At 44.2% G+C, this 14781-nt stretch overlaps 1 protein-coding gene and 1 long non-coding RNA gene across 4 annotated transcripts in view; one reads left to right on the top strand and one right to left on the bottom strand.

The window, feature by feature from the left end:
- COL28A1 (collagen type XXVIII alpha 1 chain) overlaps nt 1–14781 on the bottom strand; it is a 189983-nt gene that overhangs the window by 144019 nt on the left and 31183 nt on the right. For all 3 annotated transcript variants that reach the window (XM_019498073.2, XM_019498072.2, XM_059728975.1), the window contains exons 4-7: nt 7992–8012; nt 6934–6981; nt 3153–3206; nt 2215–2256 (exon numbers count right to left, since the gene is read on the bottom strand). In XM_019498073.2, the coding sequence (XP_019353618.2) occupies nt 2215–2256; nt 3153–3206; nt 6934–6981; nt 7992–8012 (165 nt within the window). The remainder of the gene's footprint in view (nt 1–2214; nt 2257–3152; nt 3207–6933; nt 6982–7991; nt 8013–14781) is intronic.
- LOC109285834 (uncharacterized) overlaps nt 1–14781 on the top strand; it is a 65566-nt gene that overhangs the window by 26428 nt on the left and 24357 nt on the right. The window lies entirely within an intron of this gene.

Below are 14781 nucleotides of genomic sequence, written 5' to 3'. Positions count from 1 at the left end.
AGGGGATCTGGTGGCCATCTACAAGCTGGCCAAGGGGGACCAGCAGGCTATGGGAGAGTCCCTGTTCCCCCGAACACTACCGGGAGTAACAAGGAATAACAGCCATAAGTTGACCAAGAGTAGATTCAGGCTAGATATCAGGAGGCACTACTTCACAGCCAGGGCAGCTAGTATCTGGAACCAGCTTCCAAGGGAAGTGGTGCTCGCTTCTATCCTGGGGGTCTTCAAAAGGAGGCTAGATAATCACCTAGCTGGGGTCATTTGACCCCAGCATTCTTTCCTGCCCATGGCAGGGGGTTGGACTCGATGATCTGCTCAGGTCCCATCCAACCATACCTACTATGAAACTATGACTCTGAATCTTCAGGGTCCAAACTGATGGAACACTAAACAAGAAAACACCTATGGAGAGCCATCAAGCTGAGACTTTGTTCCCTTCTACACATCCTATTTATGTCATGATTAACACATTAATGTAAAGAGTGAGAGGCAGGCACTTAATTTAAGGAGCCATAAAATGGCAAACAAGCTATAAAAATGTTCCATATACAATATATTATGGCTGGCTTGTATGGCACCTTAAATGTAACATGTCTGGGGCTAACAATCAGATGACTGCTCATCCTGGGGCAGGATCACATGGGGGTCTAGAACTAACCCCCTGTTGTCCTAGCATCAGGACCAACAGTCAGTTGAGTGTTGCCCCTTCCCGCCCCTCCACCCCCAAGGCTTTGGGTGAGGGGAGCAAAAGAGTTTCCCCAACATGGACTTTAAACCTCACACCTGACAGCTCTGGCCAGGGAGGGGGGTGCAGGGGATCACAGACCCAACTGGGGACTTCAAAGTCCCCTGCCAGGAGCCTCTGATGCCCTATACCATGCACCCCAGGCAGAACTGGGGTGAATAGCACACAGTTTTGACAGTTAGTTGATTGTTGGCTACAAACCAGCCTCCACATGGTCCCAGACTGGGGCCAGCTGATCATCAGTTCTGGCCCTGGCAATTGGAAGATTTTTCATGACTTAATAGTTCACTTTCAATTCACTCACTTGAGGTCCCCAAAAGGCTGATTTGAGACCTATGTGCTCCAGGGCCACAGCAACAATCAGCTGATTGTCAGCCCTGGCTCAGTTTGCCAGTGCAGGGGGAGACCTAGATTATGGTCCAGGATTATGAAGTATCATAGAAGTAGGGTTGGAAGGAACCTTGTAGATCTTCAAATCCGACCCCCTGCCTGGGCAGGAGGAAAACTGGGTTAAATGACCCCAGCCAGGTAGGCACTGAGCCGCTTCTTAAAGACCCCCAGGGTAGGAGCCAGCACCACTTCCCTTGGAAGTCGGTTCCAGATCCTAGCCGCCCTAACTGTGAAGTAGTTCCTACGGATGTCTAATCTAAACCTACTTTCCAACAACTTGTGGCCGTTATTCCTTGTTATCCCGGGGGGGCGCTAGGGGAAACAAGGTCTCCCCCAAACCCTTCTGGTCCCCCCTAGTGAGTTTATAGATGGTCACCAGGTCCCCCCTCAGCCTTCTCTTGTGAAGGCTGAACAGGTTCAGGTCCCGTAGCCTCTCTTAAGTAGTATAAATTTGATTGGGATCTGATCCTAAAATCATGCTTCCTGCCATGAATATGTGGCACAGCAAGACTTTTTGGATAGGGGATCAAATCCCATTGTGCCATAAAATTATATCACTATGTTCATTTATAATTCTGACTTTAGGATGAGCATAATGCAAGTCAACGTAATATTTCAGGGTTGTTCAGTTATCCTTGCTATGCAGGCCTCTCTGTGCCCCTCTCCCAAAGATGGATGTAGGAAGAGGAAGGTGAAGGAGGGAGCAGGAACTAGGAGATTCCGGCTGCAGCAGCAATGGCACTGACATGGGAGCGTGCAGGCAGCCAATTGGACAGCCCTGTAATATGACATTGTGTTAAGTCCTTGTTGCTAGCATCCCAGGTGAGAAAAGCCCTTAAGGCCAGGCTTAGCTTTATGTACCTGTTTAAGTGCTGTTCAAAACAGAAATGCTGAATCGGAACTAAATTTAGCTATTATAATTAAAAGTGTGAAATATTAGCGTGGAAATAAGAAAGGCCATATCTTCAAGTCACTGGGCCTATGCAATTTCACACCAATTAAAGACCTGGTCCTGCTTTCTAAACTGAGGTATTTTGGAGAACAGATCTTAGAAAGGAAACACTGTTGTGTTCATATACCTCCAGACCTTTTTCTCCTGGCTGTCCCTTTTGAGCATCACCCTGTCAAGAAAAACGAAACACAATCAAAATACGCATTACTGTTTTAGAAACCATTATTAAATTAGAATCAGGATATACTGTTTCAGAATCTATGCCAGTTAACATATTTAAATGGGCCCCAATTTTTTTTTTTACTGCAGTCAAGAACACACAGTGCAAAACTCAGATAACACGGAAAGCTAAAGTACTAAAGCTACTAGACAATTAAGATATTAATCTCTAATCTTGAAAATTCTGCATAAGCAAATCCATCTTCCCATACAAAGTCTTATTGATGTTAAAGAAGCTTCAAAAAGGTTCAAGTGCCTACTTGCTAAGAAGGGCTTCCAGAATATGGCTCTGTCTTACAAGGGTTTAGATTAAAAGGACATTTATACATATACTTTTTTCCCAGTGACATGCTGGAGATCTGCCATTTGGGAGCAGACTCAATAAATTGATAAACTGAGGCATACAACTGCATGTGGTGCAGTGCAGCTTAAGTGGCAAAATGTACATCAGTGTGCAGAAAATGGCGGCAGCGCACTTTTGAACTAAAGCACCTCCAAGGTGTTTTAGTTCAAAAGCATGCCACCACCATTTTCTCAGCACTGATGCACATTTTGCCACTTATACAACTGCACATGGTGCAGCGCTGGGTGCTTTTCAAAGCACTTGGCACTGCGACATGTATGTGTAAAAATGCCCAATGTCTACTCACTTTTGTACCTTGGTAGCTGCCATAAACTTCTATAGAAGCAACATATAAACTACAATGGCAGGATTTGATTCTTGGAGATTGATTTATGTCCTAGTTGTACTGTACTTTTCCCTTGTTTTCATCATTTTTATAGTTTGAGCAAAATTAGATAGAATTTGTATTGAATAACAGATAACTTGCTCCTGTCTTTACTTACCTTGTTTCCTTTTTGTCCTCTCTCACCTGAGTCTCCTTTCTCACCTTTGGTGCCCTTAAAGCAGAAAAATATGAATATTGTGAGACTATGTCTCTAGTTTCCTTTTTCTCCAGAAAACAGGCAAATATATGCTGGGAAGTGTTTAGGCAGAAATACTGCAATGAAAGAGGAACTGCAAGCATAACACTATTTTTATTAGTCTATTGCTGTCCTTGGTATTACAGTGATTCTCTAAATGACTCTTTATCATGCCAGATGATAAATAAGCTTTCCACCTTAGCAGAGGAGAATATAGTCAACATGATGCACTAAGACACAACAAAAAACCATATATTTCCTCTTGGCTACTTTTTAGAGAGATCCTAATTTTTTATTAGTGTTGTCTGATAAAGAATGTAAAGTACTTTTGCCCATAATGCCCCCTTTGCTCAAAAAATTAATGCTAACATTTTGGAGCTCCAGGACCAACTATTCTCCCCACTTTTATGGTCTGTGAGACTGCTAATTGTGTAGCTTGCCCAGAAGGGCCAAGGAGTAAAGAACAAGATCCATGAAATTCTTGTAACATATCATACTGTAGTGTAATAATTTTGGACACAATAACTTAAATATGAGACAGCAAAGTTTGGCTGGTGACTACAGAAAGGGCAGGAAAGCTCAAATCTGGACCCACATTACTCAAAAATAAGCAGCATGGTAGGCCTCACTAGGTGGATCTACATGTGTGCTTTAATGTGCAGTAGCCTATTTTACTGTGCATTAAAATATCACTTAACTGTGCAATTGTGCTAATGCGCAGTAAAATAGACTATTGTTTTAGCATCATTTAGGGCAGCCTAATGCACATTTATTTAGTACCTCACATTGGAGGGTGACTGTAAACCTGTTGCGGGGCTGCTAAGATGCATTGGAATGCACTCAATTAACCAAGCCTGCTGGACCATTGTAATTACTGTGCTCCAGCCAGGCTCTGAGTCTTCTGCATTAGCATCCCCACACTTCAAAATGGCAGCAGGGGTGCTTTAACTAAAGTTTGTTGACCAAATTTTAATTCAAGTGCCCCTACCACCATTTTGAAGTGCAGGGATGCTAATACATGAGATGCTGCAGCGCTTTAATTAGAACCGCTTTTGGAGCCACTCTAATTAAAGCGCCCCCGCCAGCATGTGTAAAAGAGCCCAGAGGTACTAAATTCGACACACATTAGGAAAAGCACATTAATGCACATGTAGATGCACCCACTGACTGCTATATTCTAGTTCCACAAAGGGCTGACCAGGTAGCTTAGTTAATAGGATGTCTGGGGGAAGGGAGGGCTGACTCTTCACTTCCTAAAGCAAGGACAGGCACAGCAGAATTTTCTTTTGCAAGATTTGTGATGATAAATACACAACCCAGTAACAGTGTTCTTACTTTTGCCTTCTAAACTGCAGTATGTATAATGACTGGAGAACTTCTTTGAAGGTAGATTTTTGTTGTTCTTTGATTTTTGTCAAGCGATCCTTTTTCAAAGGATGAATTTGTATGAGTTAATACATGCTCTCTTGAAGGCAATGTGAATATATAGTTTACCCTTCAGGTCAGCTCCTATTTTATTTCTCTCATCCATCCAGTGTTCACCACAGAAAATACCAGAGCATTATTCATAGGCACAGCTCACATGTGATCCACTATTTACTGAAGAGCTGGATGCTTGCAGTTGTAGATGAAACTGGCCCATTGTGCTATAGACAAATGGTATGATAAGCCCAGAGAGTCTGTGTAGCAGGTTCAGGGTGAATAGCTCACAGTAACCTTTCTTTGCAGCCCAAGAATCACAGTCTTCATTTCCCCTGGCAAATCTGCCCCACGGGGCACTGCATAAATCATAGAACAATTGCCCAAACAAACACATAACAGTACAAGGTTAATGTTCATTCCATGGTCTTCTCCCAAAGCTTCAGAGTGCTTTGCTCCAGACTCCTGCTTTCAGCCTCCTAGCTTTCCCTGTCTCTCTCCACTTCCTCTTCCTGGGAGCCTTTTATTTCCTGTGAGCCTGCTAATTATCTCCTTATCAGCTGGCCCATCTATATAGGCACACTTGCAACCTCCCACAGCCAACCTATTATCTCTTTATCAACTAGTCCAGCTCCTTAGGTAAGCTTGCAACCTGCTACAGTCTGTCTGAAAACTAAAATTTGGTCTAAGAGGCAAAATCTGAAACTAAAAGTACAGATGAGTAAGTATGCCTTCAAAGGCTGAATGAAGCATGGACTGCAAGGTGAAAAATTGATATTGTACACTTGAAATAGGGACAAGTAGTCACACTAGTGATGGATGTGTCAGAAGAAACTCCATACTCTTTCTGTCTGTGGAAAATATGGAGCTACTGAGAGACCAGATGGTCTGTGGCTTTTCCGCAAATTGCTCTGTATATGACATTAAAAGATTTTTCAGGTCACTCAAACACCAACTGTATCTGTTTTGCTGTGAAGAAGTCAGATATTGCAAATAAATGTTAGTGATGAATAGAAACCGAGAGAGCCCTTTGCCTAAAGTGCAGAGTTTAAATATCCCAAGCACTGAAGGGCACTTGTACACATGATGGTTGTCACAATGTGCACATGACAAAAATATCATTTGTGTGGCTTAGTGGCATCGCACATTACATGTGGGCCAGTTTTGGGATTTTTAGATGGGTTTGCATCATTGAAAACTAAATTACATCCAGATATAGTGTAGTTTAGTTTGCAACGACGTGTTGCAGCTGTCAGCTTACCCTCTGGCCATGGGAGAGGCAGGCAGGCTCTGAAGGAAAAAATGGATCGGGCCCCTCGCTACGTCTGCTTTCAGCAGGTACCTGCTGAAGACAGAAGTGGCGAGGGGCCCAATCTTTTTATTTTATTTTTTTTCTATGGAGCCTGCTTGCCTCTCCCATGGCCAGGGGGTGACCCTCCTGCTGTGGTGGCGGCACCCCTCGGGATCACCAAGATGGGCTGCTAGTGGGCCACGTGCTGCCCCAGCCCACAAGCAGCACCCAACCCAATCCAACTGTTCCCTGAGCCCACCCACTGGAAGCCCGACATGTGCTGCTCCCTGGGCGGGCTTGGGGAACAGTTGGATTGGGCTGGGTGCTGCCTCTGAGCTGGGGCATCGCCACCTGAAAAGGAAGGAGTGGGCCCCGCACAGCTCAGGGGCTGCTCAGCCCACTGGTAGCTTGCCCTCTGGCTGTGGCCAGGCTCCAGCTCTGACAAAAAAAAAAAAAAATGGATTAGGCCCCTCACTGAAACTTGATGGCAAAATTGAAATGGTGGATTTCAATTTAGGGAGCATAGAATAAAACCCTGAGGACTAAACCCCCATCATGTGTACAAACGTCCAAAGTGCTCAGAACCATAGATTTAACTTAGACCCATTTACATGTAGAATCTTTGTAATGTAAAAGAGTATGGGGTTTCTGCGGTACACAAGCCTCACAGCCTTCTATTCCTATTTTTCTTGATTTGGACTTTAAAACTAGACACCATTTTATTATCATGTTTGCTGCACAACAATTGGGATTTATTATTTCTGAAGTCAACATATTCTGTGGATTCTTTTTTGAAACATGTCAAAATGTGTCTGTTTGGAGGTTTTAGGTCTTAACTATCTGGCATTTTAGAAACCATGGAAACAAAATTAAACGTTTACTTTTCAATGTTGTAACCATGTAAAAGACTTGCTAAATATCCCTACTGTTCAGCAGTAGCCTCTAAGATTAGATTTCGAAAATGGGTGGTTTCCTGAGCAAAAATATACTTACAGGATCTCCTTTGTCTCCCTTCTCACATTTGCAGGTCTTCTGCTCACACTGAAAGGAATAGAAACATTTCAAAAAATCGTTAGCTTTATCATTTCAAGCAGCAATTTTAAATTAATATTGCTGTCTAGAAGTGTGCTAGCTAAAGTATAAAAAATAATGATCTTATAAAATTTAGTTTACATATAACAGGATATTTTTCCATATAGCCTAATTTCTATTGAAGCAACTGTTTCAATTTTAAACTTTTGTTTTATACATACTGGATTACAAGCCTTTTTGAAGATTTTTTTTTTCTCAATAGTTAAGTCTAGTACACAGTACAAAAATTACAGGTAAAAGGCATACAGTGCTGTGAAAAGTTACCTTAGGGAGCATAGAATAAAACCCTGAGGACTAAACCCCCATCATGTATACAAACATCCAAAGTGCTCAGAACCATAGATTTAGGTTAGACCCATTTATATATAGAATCTTTGTAATGTGAAGAAGGAGTATAGGGTTTCTGTGGTACACAAGCCTCACAGCTGTCTCTTCCTACTTTTCAAATTTGAAAAGTTACCCCTCTGTTTTGAATATTAATTGTGAACTAAACAGGTTGCCATATTTCAATGAGACAACCCAAACATTTATACCAGGGGTACCAGCCTCAGTTCCTTTAGAAAAACGAGATTCTCAGATTGTACAGTAAATATCACTCACTAGCAATCAGTGCTGGAGAATTTAGTGAGAAGGGCTGAAAGAAACTGTGGCCCTAGATGAACATTTAGTACAGATTTTGACAGCCTCGTTTATACTTAGCCGCCTCTTATGCCTCAAGTGAATGTACTCCAGGAGTAAGTATTCGTGTGAATAAAAGTGGAAGAATCTGGGCCAGCATAAATATCAATAAGTATGTGTTTTTGACACAGTCAGATATTACTGAAGACTCTTCTGTCTTATGAAGAAAAGTTTTATTATTACTAATGCATTTGTTTTCAGTATCAGTAGCAAAATAAATGGCACAGCTATTGTGCTACTAAAGCATGTCACAAGGATACACTGATAGCAGTCCAGCTTACCCGCTCATTAAATAGGACACTCTGGAAGGGAAAGAGGAAAAAAAGTGTTAGTTTGATGCTCATTTCATTTACCAGTTTTCTAATTTAACCAAGTTGTTTCATATAGCTTTTCCAATAGAAATAGTAAATTAATGGACTAATTTGAATTCTTATTAAATTCCTATACTGGTAAGTACTTAATAGGATTATGCATTTGAGAAAGGACTACCCAATCTGAGTAAAGTCTGTGCAGCTTAATCTCTTATGAACTGAATACAAATTATGGGTGAGACAGTTACAGATATATAGAAGTATCAAATGGGAAGAACCAAGGTCAAGAGAGAATGGGGAAAGAGCTCTCTGCTCCTTAATGTTGGTGATTGGTTCTATCCTGGACACATGAGAAACAATGACCATCTTGCCATTTAGTTCCCTGAAAACACATCCTGAAACAGCTGAACTACAGTGTTCAACTCTGCAGGTCATTGTAGAGAGGCTGTGGAAGGGAATCCCACATCTTTGCTACACATATGAAGCATAGAGCCATAGTCCACAGAAACTCTTTTCACTAAAGCTGGAGGAAACTGGTGAGGTCTCAGTGGATAGACAAATATTCTAATCCACTGATCAAAATCAGGAGTTGTCTAGTTGTCTCCATGTAACAGCACTTCAGATACACTGTACATTTGACAATAGAATTTGTCCTACCACATACACTTGAATCACATGGTTTATTTGTTTGTTTTACCAAACCAGTGAAAAATCCCTTGTGTTCTTTGGTTTTAGTAGTCGTGCATTTGTACCAATGTAGTTCAGCACCAATCCCAAAGCCCTATTTTCTAATGGGCTATGAAAGTCTCAGATCATTTCACTTAAATTGCCTTAAATCATGAAGATGCTTTAATTTGTTCACCTGCACCCTCTTGTGTAAGAGAATAGGGCATGTGGACTGGGTGGAAGATATATGGAACTTTCAGCAACCTATACTGATTTCTATTAAAATGTAGAACAAAATGGGTATAATGTAGAACCAGGCAGAGGGCTACTAGAGAGAGTATGTAAGATCCAGCGTAAATCTTTAATGAAGATAGCTTTTGTCTTTATTAAACTTCAGACTAAAAGTCAAAATGCACATAATTAAACCTAAGATCTTGGTTCATTGAAAAATGTATGATGAAATCATGAAAATATATCAGTTAGTAGAGAGAAAATCTTTATTCCATATAACTCTAAGAGGAATTTGACTCTCTATCTTTTGATTTAAATATGTGATAGAGTGGATGTGATTTACAAATATTTGATGTATAATTATATATGACTTCCTAGATGCAAAGATATGACATGTGGAAATACATAAACTAGTAACAGTCATACAAATGCCCCTGACCAATTCTGAGAGGTTTGCTTAATTATATAACACATACAGATTTTATTACCTGCTGTTGTGATTCAGGGGTAGATTCCTTTCCCACCATGCTGGAGACATGCATTCAACTCCTGACCTTTGAGGCATTGAATATCTGGATTCAGTCAGGCCTTTGGATTCTGTCTCAATGGTCTAAAGTGGGGATGGAAGGTCCGGGGAGTACCCACTCCTCCATAATCCTGCCTGGCCATATGCATCAAAGGTCTTGGTGACCTCTCACATATACACCATGATCCAGAAGGATCAATGGTTCCCTACTACTCTTTGTTGTTACACATCTCAGAAGTAGCACCTATTTCCTGTTTCAAAACTTTCCATTCTAGTTGTGACAGATTTTAGAATGAGTTAGTGAAATGTAAACATTAAGAAAACAGTACTTGCTTTCATTATTTTCTGAATATCTAATTTCTACTATTAACAATCTTTTTACATTAATTTTCTTAGTCCTTTATTTATAGAGTCATAACACACAAGAAAACACCTTCAGTAATTTTGAAGGAAGTTATGTGCTACAATACCCAAACCTTTTTATGGCCCATATTAAAGTTTATTGTAGTGGGCCACTGGGATGTGCCTACGGGTAGTAGAGGGGTGTTAATGAGGGACTAACCTGACCGGAAGAGGACTCAGGCTGGAGCTAGATAAGCCCAGAGCTTGCATGGGTCAAGTAGTCAGTCTCCCCCAGCAACCGCGAAGTGAGAAACTCCTGGTTGCAGGGCTCCTGAAAGGACCTGGATGCTTCAGGACAACTCTGCAGGCCTGGGAAGTTCCCTGGGCTGAGAGAGACTGGGTTTATAGGCAAGTGGCCTTCGTTTATGTTAAACCCCTAGAGGGTTTGAGGTGTCTGCCAGAGGGCTGAGATGCTTCTTGTTTATTTGAGTTACACTGGTAGTGTAGTCTTGAGCCCTGCTGGGGCAGGCTCAAGGCCCATTTAGAGAACTGGTAACCTAGGAGCCCTCAGATTGAGGGTAGGGCTCAATGGGGGGCCCAGGAGCCTAGAAAAAGGCTGAGACCCAAACCAAAAGGTCCCAGAGCCCAGGGAAGGGTTGAGACAGGACAGAGGGTCCACAAGCCCAGAGCAGACCAAGCTGGACTAGAGGGCCCAAGAGCCCCAAGGACAGGCTGTGTGTGGGACCAGGGGCCAGAGAGCCCCAAGGAGGGCCAAGTGTATAAATAGTCATATCAGTGAGAGAGAACATCTGCAAATCTTGGGGCATGGTGTAGGGGGAGAAAAGGAGCCATGCAATTTGCCCTTAAGGCTACAGGTGCCCTACAGGGGCCTAGTCAGGTTGAGGGACCTATCAGGTCTGAGGGCTGGATCGAGGCTAGTGGGGCCTCAGGAAAAACCCACTGGGAACTTATTGGGAGGAGGGCTTAGTCTAAGGCCTGTTGGCAGTCTCTCTGAATCAACCTGTAATATTAAAAACAAGTTGTGGTGGGTGAACAATCTAGAGCAAGTGACATTAGAGTTTAAGCCAACCAGGAGCGGCAAGGCCACTAGGGGACATCACAGCCACCCCCTGTGGCCACGACCTGGTCACATTTATGACTACAGTCAGCTAATTCTAGCCCGCAGCTACCTCATAACTGCACAACTATTTACTCTGAACTACAAAAACAAAAGCTAATTTGGGGTTTGCAGTTTCTGGGACACATGTCCCTTACTATGGGGGTGAGAGGGTTAAGTGTACTTTCTACATAAAAGAGAAAGGAGACCTCCCTGCATTGGAGACCTTATCGAAAGCCCACTGAAGTCAATAAAAAAACTTCCATTTAGTTCATTGGCACTGGAACAGACCCTTAGGCCTACATTGACCCAAGCATAAGCTTTTAAATAATCCCATTGAATTAAATGAAACTACCTCAAAGAATAATGTGAATCAGGGGAAAATATCTTAGCAGGATCAGGTATCTCCATACTTTTGTGCATATGAGATCTTATACTTGGAGTGAAATCAGAATATTGACTGTGTGTCAGGATTACTTAATGTATGCAAGTATTAAAACTTTAGCATGCCAGCATTCTGGAGTACAAGACTATTTTGGCAACATATATAGACCTGCAAGGTGAGTGTTAAGAGTTTCATGGTGTTGGACCAGGACAGTTCACTGAAAGCAGGGGATGTATTGGCATGAAGTTATGGCTGAGTAACTCCAAATTTTTATCTTGGGTGGATGCCACAATATTCCATTTGGCCGAGGAACAGGCTTATGGATGGGACTGAATCGTGCTGTCTTTTCCTGTGCCATCCCCAGACCTTTTCCTGCAGTGCAGCCAATGCCATCATTTGGGGACCTGACCTATGATTTGATGTTGGATTACACATCTTTAGTTTTAAAAAATAGCTTCTTTGTATGTCTTATGGATTGAAATCTTTAAGGCAAACTCAAATCGTATTTTCAAACTTCTTTGTACAAAAATGAGAACTAGACCTTTAGGGTTAGATCAGGTGTGGGCAAAATGGTGGATCTAGCCAACAGCTGGACTTCCAGCAGCCCCTGCGGCTCCAAGCTATCTCCAGGGAGACCCTGGGAACAGTGGGGTCATGTCAGCGCAAGACTGTGACAGCGTGGTGCTGGAGAACCAGGGCTCTGCCCCAGCCCCAGCCCTGGCCCCATGCTGGCAGGGTCCCATACTCCCAGAGTCTCCATTCAGACTGGCAGGGAGCAGTGCAAGCAGGGCATGCAGCTGCATGGGGAGCTGCTCTGGGGTGGGTAGTCCTGGAATTTTGCAGTGATGACAGTGCAGGGCCAGAGCACAGCCACGATCCACTACCTGCAAGCCCCTGTCCATGGAACCCATGCTTGTTGCAGGGGCCTGCAGGCAGTGGGTCCTGGCTTTGCCCAGGATCCAGCCCTCCACTGTCACCACTGCAAGATCCCGGTCTCCCTGGCCCCACCTGCCCATCTTGCTTCTGGCCGCAGCCCCATCCCACCTGCCCGGCCATGCGCCCTGCCTGTATGGGTCCTGCCCCCAGCAGTGGGTACAGATAAGATGGGCCAGGGTGTCTGGGCAGTGGAGCTTGGGTTTGATGGCAGCAGCTAGGAACTGCCCCCACAAATGCTGCTGGGAAATGGAGTCTGCTGCAGGTCTGTGGGCCAGACTTTGCCCACCCCTGGGTTAGATTAATTCATCTGAAAGGCTGAACCTAATTTTTTTTGGAAAGTTTACAGCTCTAGATTAGGGACCTAGGCTCCCTATACAGTGCAAGGGGAGGTTTAAAATTCAAACTGATGGAAGGCAGCATTCTGAATAGCCTGCCAAAACTAACAAATAGAAGTACTGAGGACAGGGTTGTGTCTTAGACTAATTTTCTTTGAGGAATAAAGTCTAAGTTTGGTCTGAAAGGTGACCTTTCCTCTACATGGGATTCGCAGCCCTGAAGTGTCTCCTAGAATTAATGTTGAAGGAAGTTCAGACGTTTCTTGCATAAAACATGTAATGATTGAACATCATAGGCAGTGTGAGGGCTCACTGCTTAGGAGTCTCCTTTACCTGCAGTAGGAAGACTCCTCTCCATCACCTGCTGCTAGATTAGCTATCTATCTGGAACCGTCCCTGAATTCAGCCCTCCAACAAACTTGCCTAAATGCACCTAAGAATTTTTAAGTCATTAGGCAAATCAACCCAGGCACATTCAAGCTGTGCTTACCTAAGTTCATAGAAATCCACCCAGGATTCCATGTGGCCCAACTGCTCTATATTGCCATTGCTACCAGATACCCACCTGCTCCCCACTCCCTGGGGCCACAAGAAATGTGAGAGAGTCTGGACACAAAGTTTGTCAGAAGCAAGCTCCTTTACCTTAGAAGGCTACAGCCTTCAAATCAGTCCTAGAAACCAGCTCCTAATATACATGTTCCAGCTCTTATTAACATTTTTTACTGAATTCCCTTCCTGTCTTCTCTCCCTTATGCATAGGTGACATATAGAGGGGCCAGAGGGGAGGGCCCTGAGATTGGCCCTCACCAGCCGGGCAGTGGGGGGCAACTGCTGGTGCCCTCCTGAGATTGTGGGGACCCCTAGAGAAGTGCCGGTGTCACTTCTGGGTTTGCTGCTGGCACTTCTGTGGACCCCTCCTCTCCCCCAGTTGGCAATTGGCCACTGGTGCCCCCCAGTATCAGGAGGCACCAGTTGCCCATGTCTTTACCCACTGGAGAAACCCAGTCCCAAGGCACCTGATAGGTGTTCTATGTGGTAATTTACCCTCCTCACTTTGACTCACTTGCAGCAGAATCACCTAGTCATTCCCACTTGACTAGCTGGCTATCACTGTCATTGATACCTATTAGTCTATATCACTTGGGAAGAAGGAAGCCATGCAGGGAAGCAACAACAGTCTACTCAATGTTGACAGTCCCTGAGCCCTTGACCATGACCAAATTTTTCTCCATGTCTGACAGTTGGCCATGACAAAATGGAAAAACAGACTGTGCTGATACCAGTGGCCTCCTTGCACCTTATTAGTGCACTCACCTTGGATATGGGAGACATGGGTTAAAATCCCTCCTTTCCTTAGTTAGATTCAAATCCAGATCTCTCACTTTCCATGTGTATGCTTTAACTCAGGAGTGGGCAAAGTCTGGTTTGTGGGCTAGATTGGACCTGCAGCAAACCCCATTTCCCACCAGGCCCTGCAGTGGCAGCTTCTTCTGGCTGCTGCTGCTGGACCCGACCCATCTACTCTGCACCCACTGCCAGGGGTGGGACCCATGTGGGAAGGGCACATGGCTGGATACTGGGGTGGGGCCATAACTGGGAGTGATACAGGTTGATGGGACCAGGAACACCTGAGATCTTGTCATGGTGACAGCAGAGGGTCAGAGCTAGGGAACAGCCATGATCTGCTGCCTGTAAGCCCCTGCCACAAGTGCAGTTAGGGGCTTGCAGGGAGCAGACTGTGGCTTTCTGACCTTGTACTGCCACTACCAGAAGATCCCAGGTCTCCCCAGCTCCAGAGCAGCTCCCCATTCAGCCACGTGTTCTGCCTGCACGGATCTCTGCTGGTCTCCACAGAGACTCTGGGAGAGCGGGGCCCTAACAGTGCAGGGCCAGGGCTAGGGCCAAGGCAGAGATGCAGTTCTGTGGCCCCACGCTGTCATAGCCCCACCACTCCTGGGGTCTCCATGGTGATGGCTGGAAGCCATGCAGGGAAGGGCTGCTGGGAAATGGAGTCCAGCCCTCAGCTGGAGCCACCATTTTGCCACCCCTTTCTCTAACTGCTAGCTATTTAGGATTATCCTGGAGTGGGCTTTTTCTCAGTCTCCCAGTTCCCCAGACTACCCAATATCCCTCAATAATTAGGGGAGTCTCTTTGCACATGGGAGACCTGGTTTCAAATCCAATCAGGTAGAAGAGGGATTTGAGTCTAAGTCATTCATATC

The sequence above is a fragment of the Alligator mississippiensis genome, chromosome 5 (genome assembly GCF_030867095.1).
Source record: "Alligator mississippiensis isolate rAllMis1 chromosome 5, rAllMis1, whole genome shotgun sequence".
Classification (NCBI taxonomy): domain Eukaryota; kingdom Metazoa; phylum Chordata; order Crocodylia; family Alligatoridae; genus Alligator; species Alligator mississippiensis.
This window is presented reverse-complemented; position numbering and strand designations above follow the sequence as displayed.